We start from the raw sequence: 14583 nt of genomic DNA, 5'->3' as shown, positions 1-14583 counted from the left end.
CCAGGGACAGGCCCACCCCCTGTTGCACTAAAAATCAAATCAGTTTATTCTGGGTCTATCAAAAAAATTTTAAACAAAAGTCTCCAAAATTGTAACATATCACCAGACAGAAACTTACCACAAACTCACAAACAAACTCACAAATGAATTACACTTTCAAGAGCATTACACTTTCAAAATGTTTTTCGCAAGTAATAAATAAAACAAATGAAAAAAAAAAAAAAGAGTAGAAGGGACTGGGAAAAAGATCATCCTTGTTAGGTACACATCAGTTCTTGAGTTCTACATTATGTAACAGGATGTGCTGACAGATTTCAATGAATCACAGCAAAATAAGACAAATTACATGACAAATGCTTCCTAACAATAATGTTATCAGGTACCTTTTTGACAGACACCTCTCTGTTTCTTTGATTAAAGGGAAAGCAGTTGCTATGCAACCATTAACGCTACAGCTGCACTGCTTTAATTCCCAGGACAAATCAAGGAAACTAGAGGATCAGAGAGGCAAATCTCCTTCCTGGCTTTGTACCACAAACTGAAGTAGGTACATAAAAGGGATGATAACATAAATGAAAAAGAAAGACAGAAATAGGCTATAAGGAGTTCTCTGTTTTGGCACATAATGGCTGACACACCTGTGAAAATGTACCTATTGATCAGAAATTCTTCTTGGAAACACTAATGTACAGACTCTCAAAATTGATAAAATATAACCCGTAAAGTGACCTCTCCAAAGTTATGTTTGTTCTCTCCTTTCAATTTCTGTAATCACTATAACCCTTTTACTTTCATAAGTGAGATAGCACATATTAATATGAGATACCAAGTTTGTTGCCTGCATATAATCTATTTTTTAAACAAAATACCACTTGTAAACTGTTTGAAAAACTCAAAGTATCAGACTTGAGTTGTATCATACTGTGGGGCACACCTCTTTGTTTCACAGCATTTTAAAGGACTGTCAATAACCTGGCTAGCATTTTACAGTCATTGAAATGGAGCCACAGCACTGAAAATGAATGGTTCATCATATTAATATTGACAAAGGTGCAGTGCAATAAGCATCATGCCCAGGTTTAAGTTAAGACTATATGTGATCTAATTTTATAAGCTGATTTCTTAAACCTACATGTGGTTGACAACATTGAAACCACTCTTTGGAAGTAAAAAGGTGGTAGCTATTTGGGATAGAGTTATATGGAATGTATCAATCTTGTCTTACAGCAGTGACATTTGTCAGGTAGGGTAATTCAGGGGTGGATTTTGGCCGTCTTCTGGGTCTTCTGGAAGACGGTCATATTTTCAAGATTACATTGACGGGTATCTAATTTTTTCCGTCTAATTTGGAAGACTGTCAGAAAATATTTCTGGATCCGCCCCTGTAATTCATACAATAAAAGTTTCAAGTATAACAGCAAGAAGAATATAAAAGACATCTAAAAAGTCAAATATTTAAGCGTTGAGCAATCATGATGTACCAGTCCTTCATAAATGGTACCTACTGTCTCCCTGGCTTTCCCATTTGGCACTCAGCACTTAAGGTTGATACAGAGGTAGAGTACCTGACCTGGCAGTGAAAGATGTTGTGGTAATAATTGGATCTTATTATTGTACTAAATAAAAGGTCTAAATAATTGCACTAGACTGCTTCTTATGCCCCAAAGTCTGGCTTCTCCAATCCAAAGGTGACTTTTATCAAATATGACATTTATTCACATTGAAATAGAGGAAGGAAAATCAAATTTCAGCCCATATTAATTTACAGTGATGCTTTCCTGATATGATCATATTCTGTTATGACATTTTAATAGCAGTGATAAGTAAAGACAAATCAAATCTCAAACCTGTGCATATTTTCTTGCCATGGTAGTTCAAATTTCGCATTCTACCTGGTGATTTGTGGCCATTTACAAATCAGGGAGAAACAAGAACAGCTTTCCTTCTTCTGCACTTGATTAACTAGCACACACACACATACAGACACACACACACACACACATGGTAATAGCTACATCCTTTCAGGAAAATAGTAATTTTACAAATACTCTTATTTCTTTAGTCATACATTTTTAAAATTAGAACATTCCTACGGAGTGGAAGCAACAAAATTGAAAATCAGGCCAGCTTATAGCTCTGTTCTTTACAGTTAAAGCACCACAAATGCTCAACAGGTGTATATTTTTAATGATCCCAAAGTTGTGTGTCGGAAAGATGAATAATTTCTCCCCATTGAAAAGACTGAGTCATTACCTGTATTCTCGATATTTTTAGCCTGATAATCCCTATTTCCTGCTCACAAACTTAACACCTCCATGTATCTGTACAAATGAATCCTTCTTAAAGCTCTTTCTACATGTCATGAGGTATGCTAGTATTTTCTAGTCAAATGTGAAATTTACTATTCATGTCAGTAATGAAGTCTTTTAGTTATGTTTCATGACTTAAATAAATAAATAAATAAATAAATAAATAAATAAAAACACAAACCAATGGTACTCAACTAGGTATCTAGAAAACCAATGTGAGTACATTCAAGTGCAATGGAGGTACACGTAGGTGGGACAACAGAGAGATTAGACGGACTTCCTATATGGATAGAAATTGCAAGCAAAAGATACCATGTAATAAGTAAAGCTGCCACAACATGAACGTAAATGCAGCCAAGTTAAAAACCAGTCTGAATGTCACTGCAGTGTCATAAGTGTGCTGACTGCAAAAATGTGATGTATGCAAAATGGAAAGATTCAACAGAAAATTGATAATTTTACATTTTGTTTTTCCTTTTAGCGTTTCACTTCTTAAAAGACTTCCCAGTGAAAAACTTGCGAAAATAGCTAGTGTCCTAGAAATGGTAAGCACATTTTCAAATTTGATTTTAGTGAAAATAATTACATTACTTTCAAAGCAGAGTAATGCCTGTCATTTTTAACTGGTATACATAAAGCAATTCACAAATTTTATTTGTATGAATGTTTTATCATTCAGTTGATGAAGTGTGTATAAAGTTAAACTGAATTAGTGAGGAAATACTATTAGTTTGAAATGATGAAAATTACAAACCAAAAATTATGAACATAAAATATGAGTAATGAATTACATGTTGTTTTTTTTTTCAATATCTCAAACTTCAGTGTTTGGAAGATAAATAACCATGCATTGTGAACCAAAGGCCTCTGTAATAATCCACTTATATAAATTAAGCACTATTTAATTCATGACTATTTTCATGCAATATTTTTAGGATTTTTTCCATGAAGGAGAATGCATCATAAGGGAAGGGGAGGCAGGAGACACTTTCTTCATCATTAACAAAGGAGAGGCGAGTTTCTTGTACTGTATTCAAAATGGGTTTGGGGGGGATATGAATCCTATGAAATCTATGTGAACCTTGTACAGGATAATGTTATGTAGTACTAGTTTTTCTATCATGTTTCATTATTTCTGCAGCTTTGGTATTTTTTTAATGACCATGCAATTTCCTTAAGTAAAAATTAATGTCTGTAAAAATCAAACCTTAATTTGTTATGTAAGTAGATATGTTGATTATGAAAATTATCTTTGAGTAGGCATGATAAAATAGAACACAGAAAACATCCAATTTTGATGCTCTGGCTAAAAGCTGTGTATTTCTAAGCATTTGCTTAATTACTTAAAATGTGCACAGGCTTGTATAAAGAGAACATTTTCCTGCTAGCAATTTTTGATACGCAGGCTCGTAACATATAGATCTTAATTAGCTTTATCTCAGATCATACTGACACATTCAATTTATCAGAACCTTTTTTAAAAATTATTCATTGTTCTGAGTTTAATCTTTTGTTATTTTTTTTTTACTATTTTAATCAAATAATGTCAACTATTGCACTAAAAACATTCTGTTATATCCTAGACTAGGGGGGGTGTAGCAATAATCTGAAAGTTCATTATTCCGAAGGTTCATTAGTTGGAATGTTCATTATACAATCTTTGGACCAATGAACCCTTCATAAAAAAACTGAAGAAAATGTTACCTTTTTTTCGGACTAATGAACCTTCGGATTATAGAGATGCCCCCAGACTACCCCTAGCTAGCATCTTAACAGATTGAATAATTAGAGGTGATTTGATATATCCTCTCAGCCACTGTATTACTTTTTCAATATACATAGTATAATACATACATTGTTCTACATGGGTTTTAGCAGAATATCTGGTGATCATTTCATTTTTGACTTTGTGACTCATGACATAGTTAAAAATCCACCAAACCATTTTTTAGAAGTAAAATATAATAAAATCAGGAAATTATTCAGTATCTACTGGCACATGTACATATAACTGTAAAAATCTCATGTGTTAAGGTGGAAGTGCAACAGAAGCTCAAAGGTTTCAGTGACCCTCAGAAGATAAGGAATCTCAAGAGGGGTGATTACTTTGGTGAAAAAGCTTTGTTAAGGTAATGTCAAGCTTTTGACCTATAGTTCATAAGCCGACATCCATGATTTTTAACATTTTTGACTTTTAAACATTTTGATGAAAAAAAATCAACAGTTTAGTCTAAATACCCAGTAAAAATGCTTCCTAAACTTGTAGAAAACTTTTGACCAATCAAACATCAATTTGAATTACTTAATTAGGTTTTATTGAATACAAATTAGAAAAATCAAAATTAGTTCAAAATATTGAAGTGTTGTCATTTTTCTAGTGAGGATTACCGAACTGCCAGTGTAGTAGCCAAAGCACCAGGGGTGGAGTGCCTCACAATTGACAGGGAGTGAGTTTGACATTTAGCTGAAATCTTTGGTTTTATCTTTTGAGAATAACTTAATAAGGAAGATATGAATTGCTAGCAAATGACATGTAGTATTGTTACTTTTTAAAGATGTTAGTGAAAAGAAAAGTATTGTCATACTAAAATTCCAATTTCCCTTATTTTATTTTCATTATTGTGAAATATAATTGTGCCACAGTGAATTCATGCACATGTATATCATCAAGAATTTATTACCATGGTAATACATTCTTGATTTCATCACATATTCAAATTACAGATCCTTTACCCAGTTAATTGGAGATCTGAACGAACTTCGAGAAAAGGATTATGGAGATGAAGCAAGAAATGCTCAAAGGTAAATAAACATGTTTGTCATTTGGTATTTTTCTCTCCATTAGTAAAATATTAATATCAAAATGCTAGTTTAGGTACATTCTTGACAATATTTTCTATGCAACTCAATTTCACCTAAAATATCTATACATAACCGTTAATGTCATAACTGTCATCTTAAGATGTAAAAAATATGTCACTGGATCAATTCATCAATACATATATACTCTTTGATCAACAAAATTAGGCTTTTCAACAAAAAAACAAAGCGCCTTCGGAAAATTGCACATATAATTAGGTAAGGAATTTTGATTCTCTGCAACCAGTGACAGCTTCCATATCAGTCATTGCCTTTAATTAACAAACCTCACTTCACAAGTCTACTTATCAGGTATACATAATTACTAATACATTTTAACGATGTACGAAAAAATCCAAGCAAACTGGATACTAATCTGTAGGTTCAAGTATTATAACTTATTTTTTAAATTCTTTTTATACCAACTAAACCAACTAATTTGATATTTTGTATTTATCATTCTAATTAAATATTTAGCCCCTTTTTTGCATACAGACTCAAATCTGCTGAATGCCTTTGAGTCATAAAAAAGCATGTTCCTGCAGAAAATCAACATAATCAGATTATTTTAACAAAAGGTCTTATTTACTGGAATGTGCAAGTTTATGTTAAAATGGAGCAATTGCATCCACTTTTTGAAAGTATTTTCTGTTTTTGTTTTGTTTGATACTAACAGTCAAGAGTTAACAGTTTTTATGAACTCCTTTGATCAGCAAGATGGGTAAATTTTTATGGCTGTCTTCCATTTACTGGGTATTTGTCAATTTTTCCTTTATTGCAATACCAGGAAACATTTATACCCAAGGAATTGGTCACAAGGGTATTTACAGCTTGGAGGTTTATATATCTCCAGGATATGACCAGCATGCATGAATAATCCTAGCATTCTTAGAATTATATACAAAAAGGATGCCACATATCATGATATGCCACACTTCTCTACTCTTTGCCAGGGCCATAGATTGACTTTTCACTACATATTTTAAGACATTTCTCTGGCTAATTCTGTTCTCCTTTCTCTACCTTGACCCAGTCATGAAATCATAGCAATAATTACAGGGTTAGTCACTAATTAATAAAAAAAGCCAAGGCATTGTACCTTTGGTTGCAATTAAGACAGCTAATAGTTCTGAACTTAATTGCTTGCTCAGCTGTGAGACGAAAAAAAAAAAATCGACCCATGGTAATAGCTTGTTATTTTTAAATATGGTCAGTTGAAGGATTTTTCTGCAGTACAGTAGTAGCTGCCGGGGGAGGGGGCAAAGATATGGTATAAAGTGGATCTGATGAAAAACACTAAATACTCCTATGGTATGAGTAAAAGGAACACGGACTTATCATCTACATGCAAACTGTGTAAACAAAGCTGTTTTTAGTCAGTAAGATAATGTTTCTGCTATAACTAAGAGAGCCAATGCAAGTGACTATTAATTGTATTTGACATACACATACCAAGTAAAAATAAAGGCTACATGCATAAACAGGAGCAGCTTAAGTAAAAGTTTTTTTACCAATGAAGAACTCAGTATGACTTGCTAAGGGAAAATATTATCAAGTCAGAAAAGGCGTTAATCCATGAACAGACAACTCTATCAGGAACATGAATAGGATTCAATGATGATTTGGATGACAGTGACACTAAAACCAACTTTCTTCTTTTCCACTTGAGTATCTCAGCATCCCATGATACCCCTAAATGTAATTAAGTGAAACCATTGTTTGCTATGAAAATGGCCATTTTCTCTCTCCTTTGAGATGAATTCATCTTGGAAATACCCAATTAGGTTTTTCAGAAAGATGTCCATACATGCAGAACAGATATTGATGGCTACTGCTTATCACTGACTTTAAGAGGATAAAGATGTTCACCTTGATTTGTTTCTGCTTTTTAGAAATCCTACATTGTCATTTGCTTACAGGAAATTTATTGAATACCTTCACTGCAGTTGTAGAACATTCTTTAGAATCTGCCTGCTGGCTTCATTTAGTTTGTACTTAACAATATTACATTGGAACTGGAATCCAGCAGCAAGATCTGACTAAAATTTCATTGAATGGAGATTTTCAAATACAGGTATTCCATTTATTCTCCATCATATTTCCAGTATTTTACTTTTCTCACACTTAATGACAGCTGGGAACTGTTTCTTTTTGTCCTCTGAGAACTTAAAATCATTTTGTGCACATAAAGAAAAGGCACTCTCATTTTCATTTTGTCTAAATACACAATCACTCAATGGAACTTCTTTCTTACCCTTTGCAGCATTTTCTTTTAAATTTAAACTCATGATGCATTTACACTGAATTGGACCTAAAATGTTTTTTGCTGCCTTTTGAAAACTAAAAAAACAATTAATGCCCATTTCAAAATAGAAGAATATCTTATTTATTTAATTGATTTAGGTCATAAACATAGTATACAAATATTGTACTTGCTTAACATGGTTGATATGCATGGCACTGAAACCATTAACTTTTTAAAATTTAAGACAATTTGATTTCAAAATTTTCAAGAAAAATTGTAGTGGTAGATAGCTAACACTGATAAATATTGAGTTTATAAAAACCATATATACGGTTTGTGCTGTATTGTTTGTAATAACACTGGAGGGGTGCTACAAAAGCTATCATTTTTCCAGGGCCTCGGAATCAGATATTCCCGCATCCCCTGGGCGTCAAAAGATGGAGCGTGAGTTGGCCAATGTTGGCCTGCATCAGCTGGAGGTGTTAGCAACGCTAGGACTTGGGGGATTTGGGAGAGTGGAACTGGTAAGTGCAAGGCAAATTTAGGACCTTCCATAGAAAAAGCTGTGCAAAAATTTCCCTAGAAAATGGACATTGACAGAACTTTGTCTTTAACTCTTTTCACACTTTCCTGCCAACCACACATTATTTTTTTTTTTTTAATTATGCACATTATTTGAATAAATTGTCACGGGCCCTCATATGGAGAACCTGGTTATAAACTAGGACACTGAAAAAATTGTGGCCATGTTTCTTTAACAATTATCATTACTTAATTAAAATTTTGTCTTTTATCTACTAAAATATATGAACTTGATTGTTTTTAACTACTAGAAATATGATATACACATCTCCACACATGAACTTTTGAACCTTCCATCAAACCAATAATGCTGACTGTCAAATTACCAACTGAAGGTTTAATGTTGTCATTAGCAAGCATCACAGATAGTATTTAGCAGTAAATAATGTTTCCTTAAGACAATATGGTGATATGGAAGCTTCCCCTGCATGATTGACCACCGGGGGGCAGAGCATTTGTGTCCTACCACAATAGGTAGGTTAGCAAACTACACGTAGGTACATCTGAAAGTGCGCTCTGTTGAAAAACTGTAACTGTCAAATAAAATGAAACTTCTTTGAAACTATTTCCAGAAGGCACATCAAAATTATTTGAAGTTCAACACACAAATTTGAGAGATAAGATGACTTAGAAGGTACAAATTTGATACAACTATTATCCAGTGTGGATTCAGTGTTTTGCAAAGGAACCATGTCTTTAGGAAGCATAACATCTTAATTAATCTTAGGTCACCCCCTAAATGTTTTTATTACCCAAATATGGATATTTCCTTATTAATTTACATCATTTAGTATCTTTGGGTAAAAAGCTTTGCTGAACAAACTTACTTTTCTGCTTTTCATTCTTGTTATTCACCTGCTGATGTACCTATTGGCAGCTGAACATGTACATGTATCCCTTTTGGCATGACACTTGCACTTATCCGAAGCATGCAGAATGGTGAATTGAAATGTCCAAGTTATTCAAATATGCTGCAAGGAAAAAAAAACATAAACATGCGGCTGCTCTACAAAGTCACCATTTCTTGAATACATATCCCACATATTAACAGACTTTTTTTCATTCCAAGGTCATCAAAACAGATACGTCTAGCCATGTAATCTGCATATGACATTTTACAGTTTTGTAGGACAAATCAAATATAGTTTTACAAACCTTCCTGCCTCTTTCTATGTATGTTAGCCATCCAGTTGTACTTCACAATACCATAGTTTTAAATCTAATACTGGAATAATGATTAGACAAATTAACTGATAATATTGCATCGCCATCTTGGAGACTGCAACAGGTCAGGTTTACTGAGAATGCAAATTACATAACGAGACTGAGAACAACCACCTGTACTAGTATTCTCAGTAGACTGACTGAAGTCTTCCAGAGTGAGACACAATGTCATCAGTTACTCTAATTGTAAGTCCAGTATTAGATTTAAAATATGTTTAAGTTTTTTGCATAACCCACCTTATGCCATAGTGATTATCAGTTTATTTTCAGCTACTTAAGATATGTGAATAATTCAGGCTTGGTCAGCTCACACATAACCGAGCTATTTCGAATAATAAAAACTTTATATATATATATATATATGATCATCTAGCATACACCATTCTAAAAATATCCAATAACAATTAGATTCAGCTTAGTACAGACAGAACCAAAACATATGCCCTGAAGTGCCTTAAGAAAAAACATATAGTGGAAACCCGGCAACAAGAGCACATTTACTCAGAGAAGAAGATCATGATGAATGCAAGGTCAAACTTTATTGCAAGGTTAGTGAATGGATCAAGGCAAGCAGGCTGGAAATGGCAGTTTGAAAAAATGAAAACCTCAAATGAAATAATTGTATATTTGATATATCTGAGGCAAAAAAAATGGTATGCAAACCACATTTACATGTATAATAATTAAAATTATAATAATTAATATAACACTCATTTGAGTTTCTTTTATATTCTTTTTTCAATTGATATAAAACCACAAAAGACAATACTGACTCGCACAATGATGTTGTTATTATTTCAGATTATACAGGACATTTAAGGATAATAAATATGTGTATATGTTAATGGAAGCATGCTTAGGAGGTGAGCTTTGGACGATTCTCAGGGACAGGTATGTCATACCCCAATACATTGTGCACCACTTTTTTTTTAACATCACTTATCATAAACACTTGGAAATGACAAAGATAACTGTGACATAAATAACTAGAGTATACTCATTCTCACATGAATATGAATACAGGAGAAGGATGAGAAAATAAACAACAATTTTTGCTTCACCTCCAATACACCTTAAGGATACCTTGAGGATACCAGACGTACATCTGCATAACCCACATTTTTATCACCGTCTCAGTAATATTCCTGACTGTTTACACTCATAAAGGTGCAAATTACAGGACTTGTAAGCAATCAAAAGCTACTTACAGTGTATACACAAACATGCATGCATAACAGTTGGCTTGTCGATGCCACAAGAAATCTTACAATCATGCTTGAGCTGTGCACAAAGCCATTTTGAAATATATCAGACACCTTTGAGTAGTGATTAATGTCCTTTTTCTGTTACCTTAAATGGTAGTGGAGTTGAAATTTGTGTTCACTTTAATGAATGCCATTAATGTGAATAAATCAGAGTGTTTGATAACCTTTCCTATACATTATGGCTGCCATTATATCAGTGTTATGACACATCTTTAATTCTGCTGCACTGGGACAGAAGATCAGAATTATGATTGATGACTTCCAATAAAAAGTGACAACTATCTAGTTTTGTTACATCTTTTGGGCCATGGGATCAATCAATGTGAAATATCAGATAAAAATGTCCAAATGCAAGCTGAATTACACAAACCATGCAGTTTTTTGCTGAAAGTTATTTCCAATCACAACAAGTGTCTACATTCCTATGAAACTAGAAAATATGTGACATCTTATATAACATCATGTTAAAAGATCAACAATACTGTACAAACGTGCCAAAATATAAAAAAATTTGAGGGCAACCAGTAGACTTGTTCTTATAGATTTGTACGCAAATTATATATATATACTGGTAGCTTGTACCCTAATTGACACATGTTGTTCATGTTTCAGGGGGCATTTTGATGAGGTGACAGCGAGATTTTGTGTAGCCTGTGTTATCGAGGCCTTTGATTACCTTCATTCAAAGGGAATCATATACCGTGATCTGAAGCCAGAGAATCTATTGCTAGATACTAAGGGATATGTTAAACTGGTAAGAAGTTCAATGTTATAATATAGACGGAAACAATATTCACTCACATAACAAAAAAAAAATGTTCATTATAGTTCATTACTGAAGGTGTTGATTGAGGGGCTATAAGGTCATAGATTAATTTAAAGGAGATTGGACTTAGTAATCACCTGCCTTGCCTTGGCTTACCTTCCCTTAATTGCAAGTGCACATACTGTGAAAGACAGCTTTCTCTCTCTCACACACACACACACACACGGACGCACGCAAAGAGAGGCACAAAAACTGTTAACAACTGATTCCAGGTGTAAATTACCTGGGCCAGATGTCAGGTGTTAATAACCCACAGTGAGTGTCACTGCTCATTAGCTGCAACCTACCAGTATATTTAACCTTTCATTAATTTTGTAATTGTCTCTCATTGTTGGTTGAGATCATTCCAAGTAAAAAAACATTTTTGAATTTGGCAAAGAAAGGACAGTATGGCTGTAATAAGAGTGTAACATGACATATTATAAGGTTTATTTGGGTTCAAAGCTGAGTGACTGTGGAAGTGTTCTAGCTGTTCCTACATACTTGAATGAAGTCAAAAGTAAAAGATGTGTTGGCATTCATTAGGTGTGTGTGTGGGTTATCTTCCAGAGTTTCTCAGCGGAAAGTGAAAAAGCAACACATGAAAGATTGTTATTTTGACTGTCAATCTGTTATAAATATCTGATTAAAATTGAATAAAGATGCCTTTAGATTTGGAACTGAAGACCGCAGTTGAGTTGTTCATTGACACTGGCATTGCTCGCTGATAATGCTACAGCATTTATCTTTCAGGTGCAACAAAAACAGATTTGATAACAAATATTTAAAAATATCACTCTGGATAGTCATTATACATAAAACATTAGTATTTGATTTCCCATTAATTCTGGCCAACCCACAGTATTCATGGTATTTTTCTGAGGTTTTTCCTATACATAATAGCTATATCTGCATGGTACAATCCCCAGATATTCCTTGATTAATTCAGACTTTACAAATTATTCATATTTTCTCTTTTTTTTTCTGAAATATGATTTCTGATGTATTATCACAGGATTTATCGTCATCGCAAAATGCAGTTGTTGCCACAGTGTAATGCTATAACCAGTGTACATGTAGATTAGTCATACAGTCCTATTTTACATGAATACAACATATTTGTACTGTATCCCAATATAATGCCTGTAGATAACTATCTTGATTTTAAAAACTGCAATTTTGTTAAAAGCAGCAAAAGGTATTTAAAAAATCTTCACACAATTTTTAGGTATACATAAAAATTGTGTCGTGTGTGTGTGCGTGCATGCATGCTTACATGTGTGTGTTTTATGTGACAAATGGACATTGATTTTGTAAAGCATGATGGTTGGAGGACCAAAGTATATACAGGTTTTCAGACATACAAATCACCTGCATTTCTTTTGGTTTTGTATCATATACAGTAAACACGTCCAAGCACCTTAACAAAATGTTGCTTTACCCAATAGGTAGACTTTGGTTTTGCCAAGCGAGTTGGTCATGGCAGCAAGACGTGGACATTCTGTGGTACTCCTGAATATGTTGCCCCTGAAATTATACTGAACAAGGGCCACGATCATGCTGTGGATTACTGGTCCCTAGGAATACTCATGTATGAGCTGCTAACTGGGAGGTTAGTTTTACATTCAGTTTTGTGCTTCTATTTCTGTGTTTATATGTGACCTTTTTGTATACTTGTATACAATTATAACCTGTCATTGGTGGTATGTCCATAAATGAAGGCATGCTGTGAGTTACTATGCGCTTAGACTAAATATAATATAAGGTCCTTCAGAAATTTCATATTTTCCCAAATATATGAACTTTCATTTCTCATAGCAAAATGTAATCTAAAATGTGAAAAGTAGACATACTTAGAAGAATTGCCTTTTTAAAAAGAAATTAGCTCATCTAAGTTTGCTTACAAAATTGAAATAACACACCCATTAAGACTTCTTGAATGGTATCAACAATCTCAGACACATGGTCCCATAACAAATCAATAGCCTGAAAAAAGGGAGCAGCTATGTAATAACTAGCTATAGTTACTGTATAATTTACCAAACATTTTTTTTAATTTAATTTTTTTTTTTTTTGTAAAATTTTTGAAAGTGCTACACTTGGAAGACGCACTTACTGATGATCTTGATGGCACATTTCTGCTTGGAATAAAAAGCCAAATACAAGAAAGGAAAGGCAGTCAATCATGGGACTTTTTGCTTTTTTATTATTGTTAATATTTTTTCATTCTAGTCCGCCTTTCTCAACCTCTGACCCAATGAAGACATACAATATCATTCTCAAAGGAATTGACGTTGTTGAATTCACACAACATATTAGAAAAAATGCTCAGAACCTCATCAAGAAACTTTGCAGAGATAACCCTGCTGAAAGGCTAGGTTATCAGAAGAATGGAATAGCAGACATCAAGAAGCACAAGTAAGAAGATGCATGCATATCATTATTTTTTTATCAGCACTGCTAACTTCAAAGTAGAATTTTTGTCTTTTGATCTTAAAAGCTTATAGCCACATTTCTTTATTTGTTCTGGAGAAAAATGTTCAGAACCAATGTGACGAGTAGACATAGTGATCATGAGGAAGGTCCCCCCCTCCAGCTTCTGAGTTACCCCCACCCTTCTTACACTTCTCCCTCCAAAATAATCAATCAATTGTATCAACCAAAATAAAGAAAAGCACTATAAGAAGTTAAACATAACAATGCCAAGCACATTTCAATCCCTGTGCCTCACATATCATACTAAAATTGTCCAAAGACAAGTGAAAGAATGCAAAGATTCTTATTCTTGCACCTCACAATTTTCTAATTTTACATATTTTATTACTGTTCCCCACCCTACCCTTTTAGCAAAATCTTGGATCTGTCAGTGATAACAGTACCCAAGAGCATGCAAAATACAAAGTGCAACAAACTGGTAGTCATAATTGGTTTTAATCAATTAAAATATATTTGACAGGGATTGGAATTTATAAAGTACATTATTTTTGAACTTTCAAAAATTGTTCCACGTCTCTTTTTATTCAAATTTACCAAATGTCATCTTTTTGCATAATTTTGTTTTACTAAAAAGATTATCACTAAAACATAATTTCCTTTTCCAGATGGTTCCAGGGGTTTGATTGGCATGGATTACACAGGCAGATACTAACACCGCCTATTCAACCTAGGGTATGATATTACCAATAAAAAATATAATCTGGAATATTACCTCAAACAAATCAATGATTCAGCATTGTCATTCACTATTCATGCAACGTCTACAGATCATTAATGAACACTAAATGTAGACTTGTG

General features: G+C 33.4%; 1 protein-coding gene across 4 annotated transcripts in view; it reads left to right on the top strand.

Moving 5' to 3' along the window:
- The window catches only part of LOC106155341 (cGMP-dependent protein kinase 1), a 30196-nt gene that overhangs the window by 10550 nt on the left and 5063 nt on the right, over window positions 1-14583 (top strand). For 3 of the 4 annotated variants that reach the window (XM_087007021.1, XM_087007019.1, XM_087007020.1), the window contains exons 6-18: window positions 2791-2854; window positions 3245-3322; window positions 4344-4438; window positions 4688-4756; window positions 5034-5111; window positions 5337-5387; window positions 7808-7937; window positions 9628-9767; window positions 10021-10110; window positions 11097-11238; window positions 12738-12901; window positions 13522-13707; window positions 14391-14457. In XM_087007021.1, the coding sequence (XP_086863147.1) occupies window positions 2791-2854; window positions 3245-3322; window positions 4344-4438; window positions 4688-4756; window positions 5034-5111; window positions 5337-5387; window positions 7808-7937; window positions 9628-9767; window positions 10021-10110; window positions 11097-11238; window positions 12738-12901; window positions 13522-13707; window positions 14391-14457 (1354 nt within the window). The remainder of the gene's footprint in view (window positions 1-2790; window positions 2855-3244; window positions 3323-4343; window positions 4439-4687; window positions 4757-5033; window positions 5112-5336; window positions 5388-7807; window positions 7938-9627; window positions 9768-10020; window positions 10111-11096; window positions 11239-12737; window positions 12902-13521; window positions 13708-14390; window positions 14458-14583) is intronic. The other variant, XM_087007022.1, reaches the window with a different exon arrangement.

Source organism: Lingula anatina, chromosome 2 (genome assembly GCF_051362555.1).
Source record: "Lingula anatina isolate TDL-2025a chromosome 2, LinAna3.0, whole genome shotgun sequence".
In the NCBI taxonomy this organism is placed as follows: domain Eukaryota; kingdom Metazoa; phylum Brachiopoda; class Lingulata; order Lingulida; family Lingulidae; genus Lingula; species Lingula anatina.
This window is presented reverse-complemented; position numbering and strand designations above follow the sequence as displayed.